This window comes from Dasypus novemcinctus, chromosome 29 (assembly GCF_030445035.2).
Source record: "Dasypus novemcinctus isolate mDasNov1 chromosome 29, mDasNov1.1.hap2, whole genome shotgun sequence".
Taxonomy (NCBI): domain Eukaryota; kingdom Metazoa; phylum Chordata; class Mammalia; order Cingulata; family Dasypodidae; genus Dasypus; species Dasypus novemcinctus.
In genome coordinates this window covers 27,743,993-27,761,329 of record NC_080701.1, presented here as the reverse complement: position 1 = coordinate 27,761,329, position 17,337 = coordinate 27,743,993, and the positions used below count along the sequence as shown (strand labels likewise).

General features: G+C 45.4%; 1 protein-coding gene across 21 annotated transcripts in view; it reads right to left on the bottom strand.

The window, feature by feature from the left end:
* The window catches only part of CSGALNACT1 (chondroitin sulfate N-acetylgalactosaminyltransferase 1), a 398,657-nt gene that overhangs the window by 18,457 nt on the left and 362,863 nt on the right, over positions 1-17,337 (bottom strand). For 14 of the 21 annotated variants that reach the window (XM_071212689.1, XM_058290053.2, XM_071212688.1 and 11 more), the window contains 2 exons: positions 14,631-14,711; positions 12,110-12,211 (listed from right to left, as the gene is read on the bottom strand). In XM_071212689.1, the coding sequence (XP_071068790.1) occupies positions 12,110-12,211; positions 14,631-14,711 (183 nt within the window). The remainder of the gene's footprint in view (positions 1-12,109; positions 12,212-14,630; positions 14,712-17,337) is intronic. The other 7 variants (XM_058290061.2, XM_004478297.5, XM_004478296.4 and 4 more) reach the window with 1 other exon arrangement.

The following is a 17,337-nucleotide window of genomic DNA, read 5'->3' as shown; positions in this document are numbered from 1 at the left end:
GGATTGCTGTTAGCTATTTTGCAGAGCAGGGATAGCTGGCATTCCCAAAGTCCAGTGAATGAGCAGGTCTTTCCCCACTCAGGTTGTATCTAACTCCTAATTCAGGTACCTCCCTCCAGGAGGTTCTCTGGGACAATAACCAACAAAATATTGAATTTCCATCCTGGGGAGTCCTGCTATATTCTCTAATAGGGTGGCAAGAATCTCTAGAGTAGAGAGGCAGTGCCTAGAGAAAGAGGAGAGACCAATAAACCAGGTCCCTGACATTGATGTTTGTACTTATGAACCTTATTCTTATAAAATTGAACTTAGCCTAGTGATACATAGTGCCTAAGAGTTACCTCCTGAAAACCTCCTTGTTACTCACATGAGGCCTCTCTCTAAGGCAAACCCAGCATATGAGCTCACTGCCTTCCTAACCCCTCTAAGCCTCCCCCACCCACACGTGGGACATAACTCCTGGGGATGGACCTCCCTGGCACTGACGAATTATTACCAAGCATCAACTAGTGATGCATTTGGAAAAAGACCTTGCCCACAAGGGGGAAATATTAAATACAAATGAGTTTTTATTGCTAAGAGACTTCAAAGTGAGTCGGGAGGTCATTCCAGAGGTTACATTTAACACGTCTCAGGAAGCTCTCACTGACTGCCACAGTATACAGTGCCTCAAGCAGGGGGCTCCTGAGGGCTCTAGAGACATCCAGACACTACAGACACTCACCTGTGGACCTTATCTAGGGTAGGGTTAACTTACCTCCAAGGTAACAGAATTAGACTCATTTATAATGTCCCTACACATGGTTCTTCTGCCCTTTTATTTGAACCTATAATTAACAGTATACCCATTAAATATATGTCCCAGAGACTTAATCTTTGGTCTGTTCATATGCCAGTTGAGCCCTGAATCTCAGCAGAGTTCCAACACCTACTCGCCAGTTCACTGGACTTGCCCAGGACAACTAACAAAAGGATGATGATGGACAACACCCATCCCAAAAATAGAGAGTATCTACAACTGCAAGCAAGTCAGTTCCATCCATCTGCCCCATGGGATCCAAGCCCCCTCTCAATCAGCAGCAGAGTGGGCATCACCATCCCCAAATCCTCAAGATTGAGGATTGAACAAACATAAGGGGGTAATGCAACTAAGGACTAAAGTAGACATTATTATTCTAGCAATGGAGGAACTTGTATCATTGATATAAAGGCAGAGGTTCTGAGGGGAGGGAGAGGAAAGAACAGGTGTAACATGGGGCATTTTGGGGACACTGGAATTGTTCTGCATGATACTGCAATGACAGTTACAAGCCATTATACGTTTTGTCAAAACCTATAAAAATGTGCAGTGTAAAGTGTAAACTATAGTCCATGGTTAGTAGTGATGCTTCGATATTTGTTCATCAATTGTAAAAAGTGTACCACATTAATGAAAGATGTTATTAATAGGGGACAATGTGATGGGGTTGGCATATATGGGGATCCCCTATATTTTCTATGTAACTTTTCTGTAATCTAAAACTTCTTTAAAAATAAAGAAAAAAAGAGTAGATTTTCCAGGCTCTCTCATTAGAGATTTGCAATAGAGAAGGACTCTTTACTTAAACAATGGCAAGCCAGAGTCGCCAAGGGAAGAAGAGCATAGCACCTCAATCTATCGTGTTAAAGGAACTGATTTTCTCCCTCGTGTAGTCTACGGTCCATTTGAGTGGTTCTGCCAAATATGTGCCAAAGTCATACCATGTCACATATTTAAGTGAGAACACAAGGTAGCATCAGACACCGAGATGAACAGTATTAAAGGTGTGACAAGCCAGGGAGTGGGCAATTGTCAAGTGACACACACAGAGGCGGCTGAGCGCTAAAATTGAGAGGGGCGGATGGTCATTTGGGGTGTGTGGCTCCCCGCTAGATAAGCTAATCTAGTTTGTTCTGTGCAAAACTTCCCCCAACCATCGCTCTGAGCCGTTGCTAATATATGCAGCTCTTCTCTGCTCCACCAGGGTAGAGGGTGGGGGTGGGTATGGGTCTACCTGCCAATCACAGTTCCTGGAAGAAGGGGTGGGGGGACTCAGCGGCTACTGCATCTAGGTGTGAAATGACCTTAATTTGGAAGAAAGTTTTAAAAAGAAAAAGGTTTGCACTGCCAACCTCTCTGCCTCACTATGTTGCCTCTAGAGAACGCAAACTCAGGGAAACGGATGCTGGGGAGTCTTCCACATAGGGCAATGTGCTTATTTCCATTTCTCAACATCCAAACTCTAAAAGGATGAGCCAAGCCTTGTTATGCCCGAGGCACTACCCAGTCTGAATATGCATTTCAACCCCCCTCTCCAGCATGTCCACAGGCCACACAGAAAGCCCAAGGAAGCAGCTTCTGTGAAGGTGCAGTTTACTCCAGGGCCAGGGCAAACACTGAGCCAGTGGTCCCTGCTCTCGGCTCCTCCTCCCAGCACCCACGTGGTCACAGTCCTGACCCAGCTCTGCCTGGCTTCCTCCGCCAACCCCATCCGCACCGGCCGGAAGGCAAGAGGCTTCCTTATTTCTGACCCGGCAGGTACGTGACGGCGCCTCTCGGGGGCCCTGAAAAGTCCCTGGGCCCTGATTAGGGAGCCGGGCATCAGGGCACACCAAAAGCAAGGTGGGGACGGAGTCCTGGCTGGCCTGGGCAGCACCCTCGACCAGCCGCAGGCCCTGGGGTGCCACCTTGGCCATCCACCTCTACTTCCTACTATGGGTGTCAAATCGTGCTCAGCCCTGAGTCCTGTAGATGGAAAATGCTGCTATTCTTCCTTCTGTTTACTCAACCAAAGCTTTCTTTTAATCTAGAAGAATGCCCCATTCTCAACCCTTGCCATCAGAAAGAGCGCTCGGCTAAGAAAGAGAGCTGAGCTGGCAACGCAGGAAAAACCATCGGGACAGGCTGGCTCTGTCCTTTTCCCTTCTAGAAGTGGGACACCCTCCAGATCTGAAGCTAACCCCAAACTTACCAGCACCAGCCACGTGGGCTCCAGAGTAGAGGAAGCCCCAGGATGGAGAGAAGTTGACGTCCGCAAGAGAGCCAGACCCCGTCCCCGTCAACGTGCCCACATCTGCACTTGGGCAGGCTTCCCTCACTGCGTCAGAGTGCACCTGCTCAGAAGCGGAGAAAGAGGCAGCGACGCCCTACCCGAGCCATGGCACATTTCAGCCCGAAACGCCCACTCTCCTCAACGGGGTCCGGTGGATGTGGGCTTGGGAATGTGGACAACGCAACTACGTGGCCACGACCCCAAAGCACAGGCAGAGACGCTGCTCTCGCCTCACCCATGGTGAGAGGGTGCAGCTGCTCAACAGTGGACCAGTTCCCCAGGCGTGGACGTGGCAGGTCCCCTGGCTTCCTGGGTGTCCCCTTCCCCAGGATAACGCTTTCTCCATCCTTTCCTGGGAAAACCCCACTCATTCGTCAAGGCCAAGTGCCACGTTCCCATCCTTCCCAGGCCTTGCTGCAAACAGGACTGTGCTCTCTGCGCCCCCCGGGGGTGTTCTCGCCAGCCCTGCCTCTGTCCCTCCGGGGGCCCTGCCCCTTTGTGTGCGTGGGTGTGGGCACGTTAATCAAGCAGGCCCTGGGCAGGGCGTGTTTGCCGTTTGTCCCCCCATCTTTCAAGATTATCTAGCATGGTACCAGGAACTGGCACACAGAGGGGCACAGTGGACGACCAAGATACTGTAGGAACCTAGAGATGAATGAAAGGCCAACACTGCGGTGCATTTCAGATCTGTCCCTGCTGGCGGATGCTGCCCGGGGACACCTCATCCCTCCCCAGGAGGTGGCAGCCCCCAGGTGGGGCGCCCGAAAAGCCCGCACCCTTTGCAAATCTTCATTTCCCACATCACAAGGAGACACTGACTGAAGGAGTCTGAAACACTGGCACAAACTCCGGCTTTTAAGGAGATGACAACTTTGTCAATAACACAGAAGAAAAAGGGAAGAGTGGAAAATAAGATGATACAATATTTTTTAAATTTTCATATTTAATGTACCCATACAAAGAGAGGATCGTGCCTTAAGTAACTGCAGAGGAAGGGATGGGCACATCTCAGCAGGATCAGGGGCCGGTGTTTTGTGCTACATAAGCTCCATTATGAATTTGAATATGCAGATCTTACAGAGTACGTGATTTCCTTGTAATTATTTCTTCTTCTTTTCTTCCTGAATTGTATTACTGGCTGATGAAATTCTTACATTTCCCATTCAAATCCTTTCTTTTATAAAATAAATCTGGTGCCTGGGAGCTCTTCCTAGCTACCAACAGTCTTTAGAGAGATTATAATGACCTGAGAAAGCTACTGTTTCTACTGGAGATTTAATTTCACTAATTGACTTGCATTTCCCAGAATTGCTGGGTTAAAAAGGATTAAAGGCCTTGCTGTCTACTGTGATTTATTCTAACACAGACCTCTTCCCACAATTGCAAGGAAATCCTCTTAATATGACACTTCCCACAACAGCCCTTTATTTGAAAAATAAGCAGCAAAAAAAAACAAAATTTAGAGAGAAACTAGTATATATCCTATGTATAACTTTACATTTTAAACTTTGCAGCCCTAAATATTGAAATCACTTACGGGTTCTACTTACTGATGAAATTTGAATACAGGAAGAATTTAAAACCACACATATTCTCAGCCAGTTTTTCCTAGTAGGCACTTGAAACAATTCAGACTTCTAGAGTCTGTGCTTATCCAGACCTGCTTATACAACCATATTTTGCATGTTACTTCGGGGATTTCGCTTTGTTTTTCCATTGATTCTAAAATTCAGTTTGAAAACAAGGCACTGTCCACTAGGAAGAGCTACTAGATGGGGTTTGAACCTCAGAGTGATTGAAATACGGGCCTCAGCTCATTAGAATTCACCAAATTCCAGGCTAAATGCTCAGATTGCCTCTTCTTGGTTATTGTACACACAGACTTTTGTTCTGTTTTCCTTTAAATGAGGGCCTCCAAGCTAACTTGGGCAGGTAACAAACAAATATGCACAGGAAAATAATGAGATTCAAAAGTGTGGCGGGAAGCCCCTGCCACGGAGTTTTTGTTGAAAAATGGATGGTGGGAGTCAGATGAACACCACGGAGCCCTCACAAGGTTTTTGCTACAGGGCAATGGGAGTGGTTTTCAGTAGGGGAAATGAGCAGGTGAAGCTTCCTTCTTTATGCGTTTCCTCCACGTCCTAGTTGTAGGACAACAATCTCAGGGGCCTTGTCAGTAGCCTCGAGGCTGTCACCCTCCAGGAGGTCATCATCCTTCACCCTGAGTTTCTGGATTCCTTCAGGTGACCTCAGTTCTCAGACTTAGTCCAGGCACAGCAGCTTCCCCTTGCTCGGCAAAGTCTGTATGTACAATTCATTCCAAGCTCCTTTCTTGACATGCACCCTGGTGCATGCCCACCCTTCCCTGCACATGCCCGCCCTTCCCTGCACATGGCTCACAGGTGCACCAGCATCTGGGTCTCCTCTAGCAAGGCTGGGCATGAGCTATCCCAACAGGGTACCGTATCAGTCAGCCCAAGGGGTGCAGATGCAAAGTACCAGAACTCTCTTGGCTTTTATAAAGGGTATTTATTTGGGGTAGAAGCTTACAGTCACCAGGCCCTAAGAATCCAACTCAAGGTACCACAGGAGGTACTTTCTCACCCAGCGTCTGTTGCCACTTGTTAATGGCGGGTGATGTCCGCCAGGGTTCAGCCTTCCTCTTCCCTCTTAAGGCTCCGTGGTCCCAGGTTCTTCTGATCTCAGCTGTAGGCTGGCTTAAGGCTCATCTCTCTTTCCAGGGCTCATTTCTCTCTGGGCTCAGCTGCTCTGCCCTTGCACAAGGCCAGCTGTAAGCTATCAGGTGAACAGCTCAGCTCTCTCCCTGGGGCTCCAGTATCAAAACGAAAAAACTCTTTCCTTGGCCCTGTCGTTTTCTCTGAGTCCCTGCCCACCAAGGGGGCGGGAACTCAACATCCTACTGACATGGCTGAAGCAAAGCCCTAATTATAATTTAATCAAGTAAAAATGAAACCTCTGAATCGAATATAATCTAATACACCCAGAGGAACAGACCAGTCCAATATCTACTTTTGGATTGCATAAATAATGCCAAACTGCTACAGTATCCAGTGCGCGGTGGCTACTCAGCCCATGCTTTTCCTTTGAGTCTTAAACAAGCTACTCCTCAGCAGCATATTCAGTTCAGTTCCACAGAGTGACAGTGTGCCCAGCAGGTGCCGCAGGGACATACAAGGAATCCAAGGACTGCTTGATTAGGGAGAGTCAAGATAAGACATGGCACACAGCACACATATGTTTTTAATAAAAGTAGTTTTGTTTTCTTGTGATGTCTTTGGTTTAAATATCAGAGTGATACTGGCCTCATAAAATGAATTGAGAAATGTTCCCTCTTCTATTTTTGGTGAAGAACTGGTATTTATGAAGAGTTTGAGAAGAACTGGTAGTAATTCTTCTTTAAACCTTTGGCAGAGCTCACGAGTGAGGACATCTAGGCATTGGTTTTCTTTATGGATTTTTTTTTTTTATTGCTAATATATTTACTTGCTACAGGTCTACTCCAATTTTCTATTTCTTCTTGAGTCAATTTCCGAAGTTTATAGTATGTGTCTTTCTAAGAATTAGTGTATTTCACCTCCCTAGAAGGGCACGTACTATAAACTTCTGAAATTGGCATACCATTGTTCATTGTATTCCCTTATGTTTTATTTTTGTAAGGTCCCATCTTTCATTCCTGATTTTAGTTATTTGAGTCTTCTTTTTTCTTGATCAGCCTAACTAAACATTCGTCAATTTCGTCGATCTTTTCAAAGAACCATCTTTTGATTTTGTTGATATTCTGTTCTCTAGTTCATTTATTTCCACTTTCGTCTCCATCATCTCCTCCCTTCTGCGGCTTTCTGTTTAGTTTATTCTTCTTTTAGCATCTTAAGGTGTAAAGTTTGTTGTTAAATTTGTCTACATTCACCAGCTGCTAACATCGTGCCATATTTTGCTTTCTCTTTTTCTCTGAACCATCTGAGATTTAGCTGCAGATATCCTGGCACTTCCCCCTCAAGACTTCAGCATGTGTCTCCCAAGAGCCAAGGCGCTCTCCGTTATAACCACAATAAAGTAACCACCCTCAGGAAATGCAGCACTGTCTCAATAACTGTCATCTAATCTACAGGCCATATTCAAAACCTCCAAAGAACAATTGAGAATGCCACAAAGCACAGGCCCATCTCCATAAAGAGCTGGCACACCGAGCAGAATCGTGCTTACTCCCTTCCCTGGGAAATGCCAGGGTGAGAAAGCCACAGGCCTGAGATGCCAACTTTAGCCTGTGAGGTGCTACCCCCTGCCTCACCTTCCCAGGGCCCAAGACTCTTCATCTGCCTTGGAAGGATTCACGGATAGTTTCTTTCATTTTAGCAAATACGATTATTTTTAAGTTTTCCTGCTTTAGAAAAAAATTAAAGCAAAGCAACAGTTCTGCTCTAACTTCAGGAAAACCAAATTTTGTTCTGGGTTGTCCTCATAAAGTCTTCCTGGGCGTACTTGCCATACAAATTCTTTCAAAAGAGGCAGGGAATATTGACACACACTTTGGCAAGGCAGGCCCCAACCACAAAAAAAATACCCTTTCTTACTGTTACACACTTTTAGTGGTAGGACGGTGTTTCATTTCTAGCCCCTCAATCTCAGAGATAATTCCTCTGAAAGATGCTTTTGTATCCTCGTGACTGAACAAAAGATGAATTACTAATACAGTAAATGACAGTTCATACCAATTCATTTACCAGCTAGAATTTTTTTCTTTCTTTTTTAAGGAGGTAACGGGGATTGAACCCAGGATCTCATACATGTAAGGCAGGCACTCAACCACTGAGTGGTTTCCACTCTGCTGGAAATTTTTTTATTCCCTAAAACAGCTTGAAACAAATATCTACTTAGGTCAATATTTCTCCAAGTTTAAGTCATGGGCCACAGACATCAGCACCACACGTGGAACTTGTTCTTAGTGTGGCTTCCAGGCATTTCGGGCCTATTGACTCAGAATTTCTGGGGCTGGGTCCCAGGAATTGGCAAATTTTTTTTTTTAAAGATTTATTTTTTATTTATTGCTCTCCTCTCCCCTCCCCCATTGTCTGCTCTCTGTGTCCATTCACCGTGTGTTCTTCTGTGTCTGCTTGTATTCTTGTCAGCGGCACTGGGAATCTGTGTCTCTTTTTGTAGCATCACCTTGCTGTGTCAGCTCTCCGTGTGTGCGGCACCGCTCCTGGGCAGGCTGCACCTTTTTTGGCTGGGTGGCTCTCTTTACAGGGTGCACTCCTTGTGCGTGGGACTCCCCTATGCGGGGTACACTACTGCATGGCACAGCACTCCTTGTGCACATAAGCACTGCGCGTGGATCAGCTCATCACACGGGTCAGGAGGCCCTGGGTTTGAACCCTGGACCTCCCATGTGGTCGGCAGATTCTCTATCAGTTGAGCCAAATCTGCTTCCCGGAATCTGCATTTTTAAAATCACCCCAGGTGATACCAAAGCACATTTAAATTTGAGAACCACTGAGGTAGGATTTAATCTGAGATTAACCAAACCATGGCATAGAAAAATCAGTGGAATAAGAATCAGGTATAGAACACTGATTAATGCTATTACCTATAGAAATGGTTTTCCAATATTTTGACTGCATTTTATACAAAGGAATGTATTACATAGCATGACTCCATACAGACACACAGAGAAATAAAAGTTCCGTGAAACAATATGTATCCTTACCATCTGTGATTCACTCTATTTTCTATCCTATTCTATTTCAATTTTTAAAAAAACACTAGATGTGACTCAGTTAAGTTGATTTTTTTAAAAACCCACTAATGAATCACAAACTGGAGTGTGCAAAACACTGATCTACAGCAACCAACTGAAATTTACAGCCCAACTGAGTACAAGAAAACCTAGGGCGAGAGACAAGAAAACCTAGGGCGAGAGACCATAAAACACTGCACACATCTTTAAAAATCATTAAACCAGAATTTGAAAGATGCTCTTAAAATAGATGCATTTAACAGGATTTAGAAAAGTTTAATCACAATACTGATTTCCCAGTGAAATAAATTTTAGTTTGATTTCAAATCTTACTACCTTCGACTAACAATTACGGCTTTGCGGAAGGAGCATACTGGGATAGAAGTTGGGCACAATGTTAAATCTGTGAGCCTTGGGCCTGCACAGTGTGGGTTCCAGATCCTGGCTCACCTCTGTGGCAGGAATGGCATCCTGAGCAATCTCTCTAAGCCTCAGTTCCCTCATCCATAAAATGGGACTGATAACAACACCCATTTAAGGTCGCTGTGAATAGTAGCTAAGGCATTTCCTGTAAATAATATTTATTACTTTCCAAAATTACGATGCCCCTGAACAAAAGTTTTACCATCTTAAGATAAAAAAGATGCTTGTGATATATAAGTTCACCATATATCTGGCATGATCTGAATGAACATTGAACATTTCTATGTGAGGCATTGTGCAAAGTGCTGGAGTTACAAAGAGGAATGAGATAGAGTCCCACTCATTAAGCAGTTTATGATCTAGTTGCAAAGTTAGGGCAATGGAAAGAAACAGAAATAGCCCAATCCTAGGCTAAGTGCCAAATGCAAGAGGTGCTGAGAGTGAGTATATTCAAAGTGCAGAGAGGAGAGGACTGAGACAGGAAGAGTTCCAGAAAGGGGATCTTGGGTGAGCATAGAAGGGTAGGAAGGTTTAAGTAAGCAGAAGACAGGTGAAGGGGAATTCCAAGAAGAGAAGACAAAGGGGACAAACCACATCCTACCAATCGCAGAGGGCGTGCATGGCGTGCGTAAGTCATGAAGGCAAGGGGAGAAGGAAGTAAGAGGCAGTTGAGGTGCCAGGCTAAGCAATGGGTGAATTAGGAAGCTTCGTCTGGAAGGTGGAGTTGCCGTGTGGCAGTGTGAGGTCCACTCAGGCTGGCTGCAGGGCATTCCTCTAAGAGCTGGTCTGATCAAAGGCAGGGACTCTCTCATTTCCAAAGCTTCAGTGACAAACTGCAGTCAGCACGTGTTAACAGATGAGGATATCAACATGGAAAAATGGGGGCCAAAGTCACGGGTAGGGCTACTTTAAGACACAAATCAATTCAGTCTCTTCCCTGAAGTGCTCTGTTTTGGGGTAGGTTAATCTCTGGAAGTTTTCCCAAGTTTTAGGCAAGCCTTCCCTACCACTCACATTTTACTTTTCTTGTTCAAATTTTATACATTCTTTGAGCTACCTTCTGATTGATAATTCAGCTTGTTAGGTAACTTGATACCGAGAGAGTGCTTGCTAAGTGCATCTAAGCATTCTAATCATTACAAAGGGTTATTTCACATTACAGTTCCTAAGTTGGTCTTCCGTTTACCCATCGATGTACATACATTTGGTTATACCCATCAATTAGCAAATGTCTGGTCATTCTTTGAAGTGCTGTGAAAGGTCTCATGCTGGACCCAGTAGGACAGAAGCACTTCAGAGCCACCTGGATAGCTACTTAAAAATACTGGAATGGGGCAGCTGGCTGCAGTCAAGGCCACTCATGGGAAGCCACTGCCTTGTGCCAACAGCTCTTGGACAAGAGTTCTCAATCCTGGCTGTATAGTAGAATCATCTGGAAGCTTAAAAAAAAAAATCTATGCCCAGGGATAGGTATTTCCAGAGCTGCTGAAATCTACCTACTGGGCAGAGGTCATGAAATTTAATATTTCATGCTCCTCATTCCTAAGCATAGATGAGGTGGCTATTGCAATGCATTAGAGTGGAGAAATTTTTATTTCACGTACTTTGAACTCTCTTAAACAGGGCCCATAGCTTTAGGTTGCTGCTAGTTTTAAACTATTAATTCCTTATTGCTTTAGAACAGGAATCAGCAAGCTTTTTCCATACAGGGTCAGAGAGTAAATAGTTTAGTGTTGCGAATCATACATAGTTTCCTTGCAACTATTCCACTCTGCAGTTGTAGCATAAAAGTAACCAGAAACCATCTATAAATACATTTCACCAGCTGGCTATAGTTTGCTGATCTTTGCTTTAGAATGTTTGAATAATTATAGCTAGCATTCTGGTCTAGTACCCATTAACACTAAATCAGTAACAAACCATGAAAATAAATGCAAAAAAGTATAGTCAATCTTGGAATCTGATCTTTCAACTGGCAGTCACCCGGGTAGCATTTATGAGAGACTCGCAACAGATTTAAACCGTATGGCTCTATTCAGACTATTTCTGCCACTGTGTATTCACAGCCCTCAGAGCTTCACTTGTGAAGTAACTATCCATTTGAATATTTCACTGGAGCCCTGCAAATCTCACTGGCAAGCTTGGGGAGAGCGTGGCAGGGCCACTCTGGCTTCCCCACTGAGAGAAAGTACCATCGATCTTTTTCAGGGGGTGGGGATGGGGGTGAAATCCAGATATGCTGTTTTTGATACATTTATTCCTCCTGCATCTGTTCAACTAGGTACAAATATCTCTAGTTCTAAAGTCTTGGGTGAAATGATTTCTGTTCAATGGAATAGGTTTTAACCAAGGACCCAGGCCCGGCATTCACTTCCGGCTTCCCCCGTAATCTGTCGAAATGCATAATGAACGGCAAGCAAAAGGATGAGACCCTTAGCTAAGTGGATCGGATCCCAACACGGCTATCGCACTTAGCCTTGCAGAGGGAACGCAGTAAACAGCTGTGTCCTCCCTAACTCGCCCTCTGCTGCGGAGTGCCAAAACCTGCGGTGCTGAGCGCGGCTCTGACCAGGCATGCGGAAGCCCAAAGCAGCCCGCGCCGGCCACCCTTGGTGCTCAGGGCAGTTTGTCTTGACTGTCAAATGCATCACTCCCGGCACAATGAGGACCAGCGTCAGGCAGGGTGGTCTCCGGGGAAGGAGGGGGCGGAATCTCCCTAACACGCCGCCAGCAACCATCCACCTCCCAGTTCTCCCACCACGTTAAGGAAAACAAAGCTAAGCAGAAGTGCCAGCCTTGGAGGAGTAACTTTTGAGCCCGGTTACCATGACACCGTATTACGGTTTCATCTCATACTCACTTAGAAGTGTTTTCCAGTATTCCTTTGACCTCGTTCATTTGTTCTTTCCCAAAGTAAACAACCGTGAGATGAATTCTCCCATCCTGTTGGATGCACACCTCCCTAGAAAACAAAGCACACGCATGTCTGGTTCCTGTTTTCACATTTGCAGGCAAGGCCAAAACAATGAACTTCTCTGTCAAGTGCACAAGAAATCTGAAGTACACCCAGCGACAGCTGAGAGAGCAGTGCTGGGGCTCCGGGACATTTCTGGTTGGGAGTCGTGGTTGCCTGTATTTGTATTTTTCTTACCAGGAAATCACTGAAATTTAAATTTAAATACACACCATCTGATAAATCAAAACTCAGATACAGGGAGCCATGGTCTAATCGCCCACGGGGCCAGCCCACGGGGGCAGTGTAGTTTCACGGGAGGGCACTGGTGCTTCCCTCCGTGTTATAAGAAAGTAGGGGAAACGTCACTTCCGTTTTACAGACAAGAAAGGAAAATCCAGAGAGGGCAAGGCTAGACTCCTGGACGACAAGTCTCTCTTCTTGTGGGCACCAAACACAAAGAGTCTAAAGATGGAAGGAACAGAGGTAACAAGCCATTCTCTTGTTTTTACCATCTGGTGATATGACTGCCTGAGGGAATGACAAAGAATCGCCATGACTGTGTTTCACCTTTCCCATCGCAAGGGGAAAAAAACAGGAAGCAGATATAGGTACTGTAGTAGTTCGCTATAGTTATGAGTTCCAAAAATAGATATTGGATTATGTTTGTAAACTGGTCTATACCTGGGCATGATTAAATTACGATTAGGGCTTTGTTTGGGCCATTTCAGTAGGGTGTTAAGACCCTGCCCCTTGGTGGGTAGGAACTCACAGATAAAAGACATGGCAAAGGACAGAGTTGGAAGATTTTGATGTTGGAGTTTTGATTTGGAATTTGATGCTGGAGTCTTGAGCTGGAGCCCTGGGAAGTAAGCTCACAGAGGAAAGAGAAGCCAGCCCCATGAAGAGAGGACCTGAGCCAGGAGAAGAACACAGAGGAATAGAGATGGCTCCTTAGATACAGCAGAAACCCCAGGGAGAGACTGACAGAATCTATTGCCTGACAGTCTACAGATGACCTTGTGGAGAAACCAGAGGACCTGAGCCCAGACAGAAGCAAGACCCGGGAAGAGAGGAACCCAGGAAGCCTGAGCCCTCGCAGACGTCGGCAGCCATCTTTCTCCAACACGTGGAAATAGACTTTGGTGAGGGAAGTAACTTATGCATTATGGCCTGGTATCTGTAAGCTCCTACCCCAAATAAATACCCTTTAAAGAAGCCAATAGATTTCTGGTATTTTGCATCAGTACCCCTTTGGCTGGCTAATACAGGTACCTTCAGGACTTCTCCTTTTCTCCTCTCTGATTTCAGTTATCCTGGACACCTCGCCCCTTGTGTGCATTTATATGTAATTTTTTTATGTGTGTGTGTGTGTGTACATTAATTTTCCAGAGTTGCTATAACAAAGTACCACAGACTACTTGGCTTACACAGCAGGAATTTGTTGTCTCTCAGTTTTGGAGATCAGAAGTCCAAACTCCAGCTGTTGGCAGGCTCGTTCGTCTTCTGAAGTCTGCTGCAATCTTGTGGTGTCTGGCTGACAATCCCTAATTCAATCTCTGACCTCATCACAGGGCCATCTCTCTCCCCCTCTGTCTCCCACCGTGTCCATATTTCCCACTTACAAGCGCTCCATTCTGATTCAGGTTGGTGTCACCTTAACTAACAGCATCTTCTAAGACCCTGTTAACGAAAGACTACACGTCCACGAGACTAGGTTAGGAAGTGAACAAGCTTTCATGGAGGACGTGACTCGATCCATAACAGTGTACACAAATGTACGTCTATGTGTAGATATATAAATTGATGTATCTGTGTATGGAAATATATAATTTTGAGGATAGTTGTCTGGACGCAAGTTAATGGAAAGAGTCTACTGGTGGGAGGTTACTTCGTGATCTTTAGATATTTTGCATGCCCTTCCATTTTGTTCCTTAATCTCTGTGTTGGCTTCTTTCCTCAAACCCCAAACCAATAATCTGCATCAGAACTTTCCAGAAATCTCTATGCTATAATTGCAGGGACCAATTTCTTTGATGCTTTTTATAATGACATCAAAAAAGGGAGTGACTTATATGAAATACCTAGAATAAGTATATTCATCAAGACAGAAGGTAGATTACAGGTTACCAGAGGCCAGGGAGCGGTTGGGAAGAAGGGGGAATTTTTGCTTAATGGGTGCAAAGTTTCTGTTTGGGATAATTGAAAAGTTTGGGTAATGGATGGGGGTCACATTGCACACACTCACTGTGAATGCAATGAATACCACGGAACTGTACCTTTGAAAGTGGTTAAAATGGGAAATTCTCAGTTGTAAATATATTATCACATTAAAAAATTTTTTGAAAAAAGGAGTGACTGTCTTGCCGGGGTTTCTGAAAGAAATCCAAAGAAATAAAAGCTATGACTCCTGCCCTCAAAAACTTACCGGAGAGGGAAGTGGATGTGGCTCAAGCACTTGGGTGCCCACCTACCCATGGGAGGTGCCAGGTTTGGTTCCCAGTGCCTCCTAAAGAAGACGAGCAAGACAGTGAACTGACACAACAGGCTGGTGTAACAAGCTGATGCAACGAGATGACACAACAAAGAGACACAGAGACACAACAAGAAGGAGTGGAGGTGGCTCAAGCAGTTAGGCGCCTCCCTTCCACCTGGGATAGTCTGGGTTCAGTTCTCGGTGCCTCCTAAAAAGAAGACAAGCACACAACACACAGATGCAGAGAGCAGTCAGCAAGCACAAAACGAGGGGTTGGGGGAGAAATAAATAAGTAAACCTTTAAAAAAATAAACTTACTTGAGAAACAAAATGAGCTCAAATAAAATAATCAGACACCTTGCGACCCCAATAAGTACAGGGAATTCAGAAAGCACGACAGTCCTGGGGGGTCAGTAGAATGAGTGAGGACTTGAAGGATGGACAGGATTTAGAAAGGTGGCAAGGAGGAAGAAGAGAATTCTGGATGGAAGAAATATCCGGGAAGCGAATATGGACCCTGGCCAGGGGCATGCAGCGCTCACCCTGCTCACGGGCTCTGACCTGAGAATTCTCGGTTTCTTTTCTGTGGAAGAAAGATCTGGGCTGCCTAGGGAACCCAGCTGGGTTGGCAGAGCTCTTAGAAGCAGGCAAGGGGCAGAGAACAGAGGTGAGGCACGCTACAGTGTGTGCTGACAGCTGAGCGCCCGCTAACCGCTGCAGCGCCTGCAGACTGATTCAGCACCTACCAATGACGAGATTCTCTTTACATGAAAGACCACTTTCGCCAACCTGCCAAATCAGGCTTTCGCTTCCTCTGCCAGGGTAGAATAAAAGCACACCCAAAGAGGCAAGCCCAGAGAAACTGTGCTTTAGAACCATGAGTGCAGCTGGGAAAAAATCCATCCCAGAATCAGGAGAGGGTCACCCGCTGAGCCTGGGTGAAAAGCATTCTCCTTTTTCTAGCAACATCTTTGCTGGATCCCTCCCTGGTAATTGTAAGTCTATTCAAAACACTTCCTGTTTTCAAGAAATGAAACAGAGATGGATCAGGTCTTCACTCTTTAAGGACTAGGTGAAGCTTCTCGAAAAGGCAAAGCAAGAATTGTTCTGAGGTCCCCCTCCAAACATCCTTTTCATTTACTCATGCATTTCTTCAGTCACTCGACAAACATTTGTTGACAGCATACAATGCATGAAATACTCTCTGGAAACCTTTAAAAATGAACAAGATGTTTCTGCCCTTGAGAAATTCTCCGTCTGCCGTGCATAACTAAAACTATCTATAATGCAAGAAATAAATGCTCCGAGGTGGCTGAGCACGGGGCGATGGAAACACCACTGCTACCTGTCTGAACGGTCTCAGAGAACTTTTAAGTGTGATCCTCACTAGACTCCATGCCCTGGAGAAAAGAGTGTGAGAAAGAGTACGTATATGAGTAACTGTGTGTGCAGGTATGTTGATGGTGCTTTGGGGACAAATGGGTAAAAAGCCATAGAAAATAAGTGGAGAACAGGGCGATTTTAGGCAGTGAAACAATTCACTACGATACTGTCATGGTGGGTACATGACATTATGCTTTTGTCAAAACCCCTAGAAGGGTACAACACAAGGAGGGAACCCTGATGGAAACTATGGACTTCAGTTCATTATAATGTTTCAATGTTGGGTCATCAAAACATAACAAATGCACCACACTAATGCAAGAGGCGCACCCAAGAGGGGCATGTGCGAATTCCCTCTACTTCCTGCACAATTTTTCTGTAAACCTAGAACTGCTCTAAAAAATAAAGTCTATGAAAAAGTAAAGGAAAAGGGATAAGAAGGGAGGAAAACTGTATTCATTGAGTATGCAGAGTCCCTACTAGCTATTTTTTCTAAAAGTTTATTTATTCCCCACGCCCCTCATTGTGTGTGCTGTCTGCTTTCTATGGCCATTCATTGCGCGCTGTGTCTGCTCATCTTCTCTTTAGGGGGAACCAGGAACCAAACCCGGGACCTCCCACATAGGAGAGAGGCACTCAGTCACTGGAGCCACCTCTGCCCCCTGCTTTATTCTGTCTCTCATCGTGTTTCCTCTTTGTGCCTCCCTGTTGCATCAGCTTACCACGCCAACCCATCGCTCCAGCTTGCTGTCTTGCTCAACTTCTCTAGGAGGCACCAGGAACCAAACCTGGGCCCTCCCATGTGGTAGGCAGGTGCCCAAATGCTTGAGTCATATCTGCTTCCCAATTAGTTACTTATACCTGGAAACATGCTGCTCGGATTCTTCAAGTTGGCTTACATGCCCCTGATACCACATCTGGTAGTGTTTATGCAAAGCTTTTGGAAACAAATCTTGGGGAACACCTACTTCTTAAAAACTCTTGGGGAGAAGGCGGTTCATTTTCACACAGCTGCTTTGCATTAGCCCCACGATCCCATTGGGTCATTTTCCCACCTTACCCTGTGTGGTAGCTTGGGGCTATGCAACCCAGAGAAACATGCTCTCAAACTGAATCCATCCCTGCAGGTGTGAACCCATCGCAAGTAAGACCCTTCCACGAGGCGACTTCAGTTAAGGCGTGGCCCACCTCCATCAGGCTGGGTCTCAATCCTGCTGCTGGAGTCTTTTACAAGCAGAATGGAATGCAGACAGAGAAAGAGAAAGCCAGAGGGCGC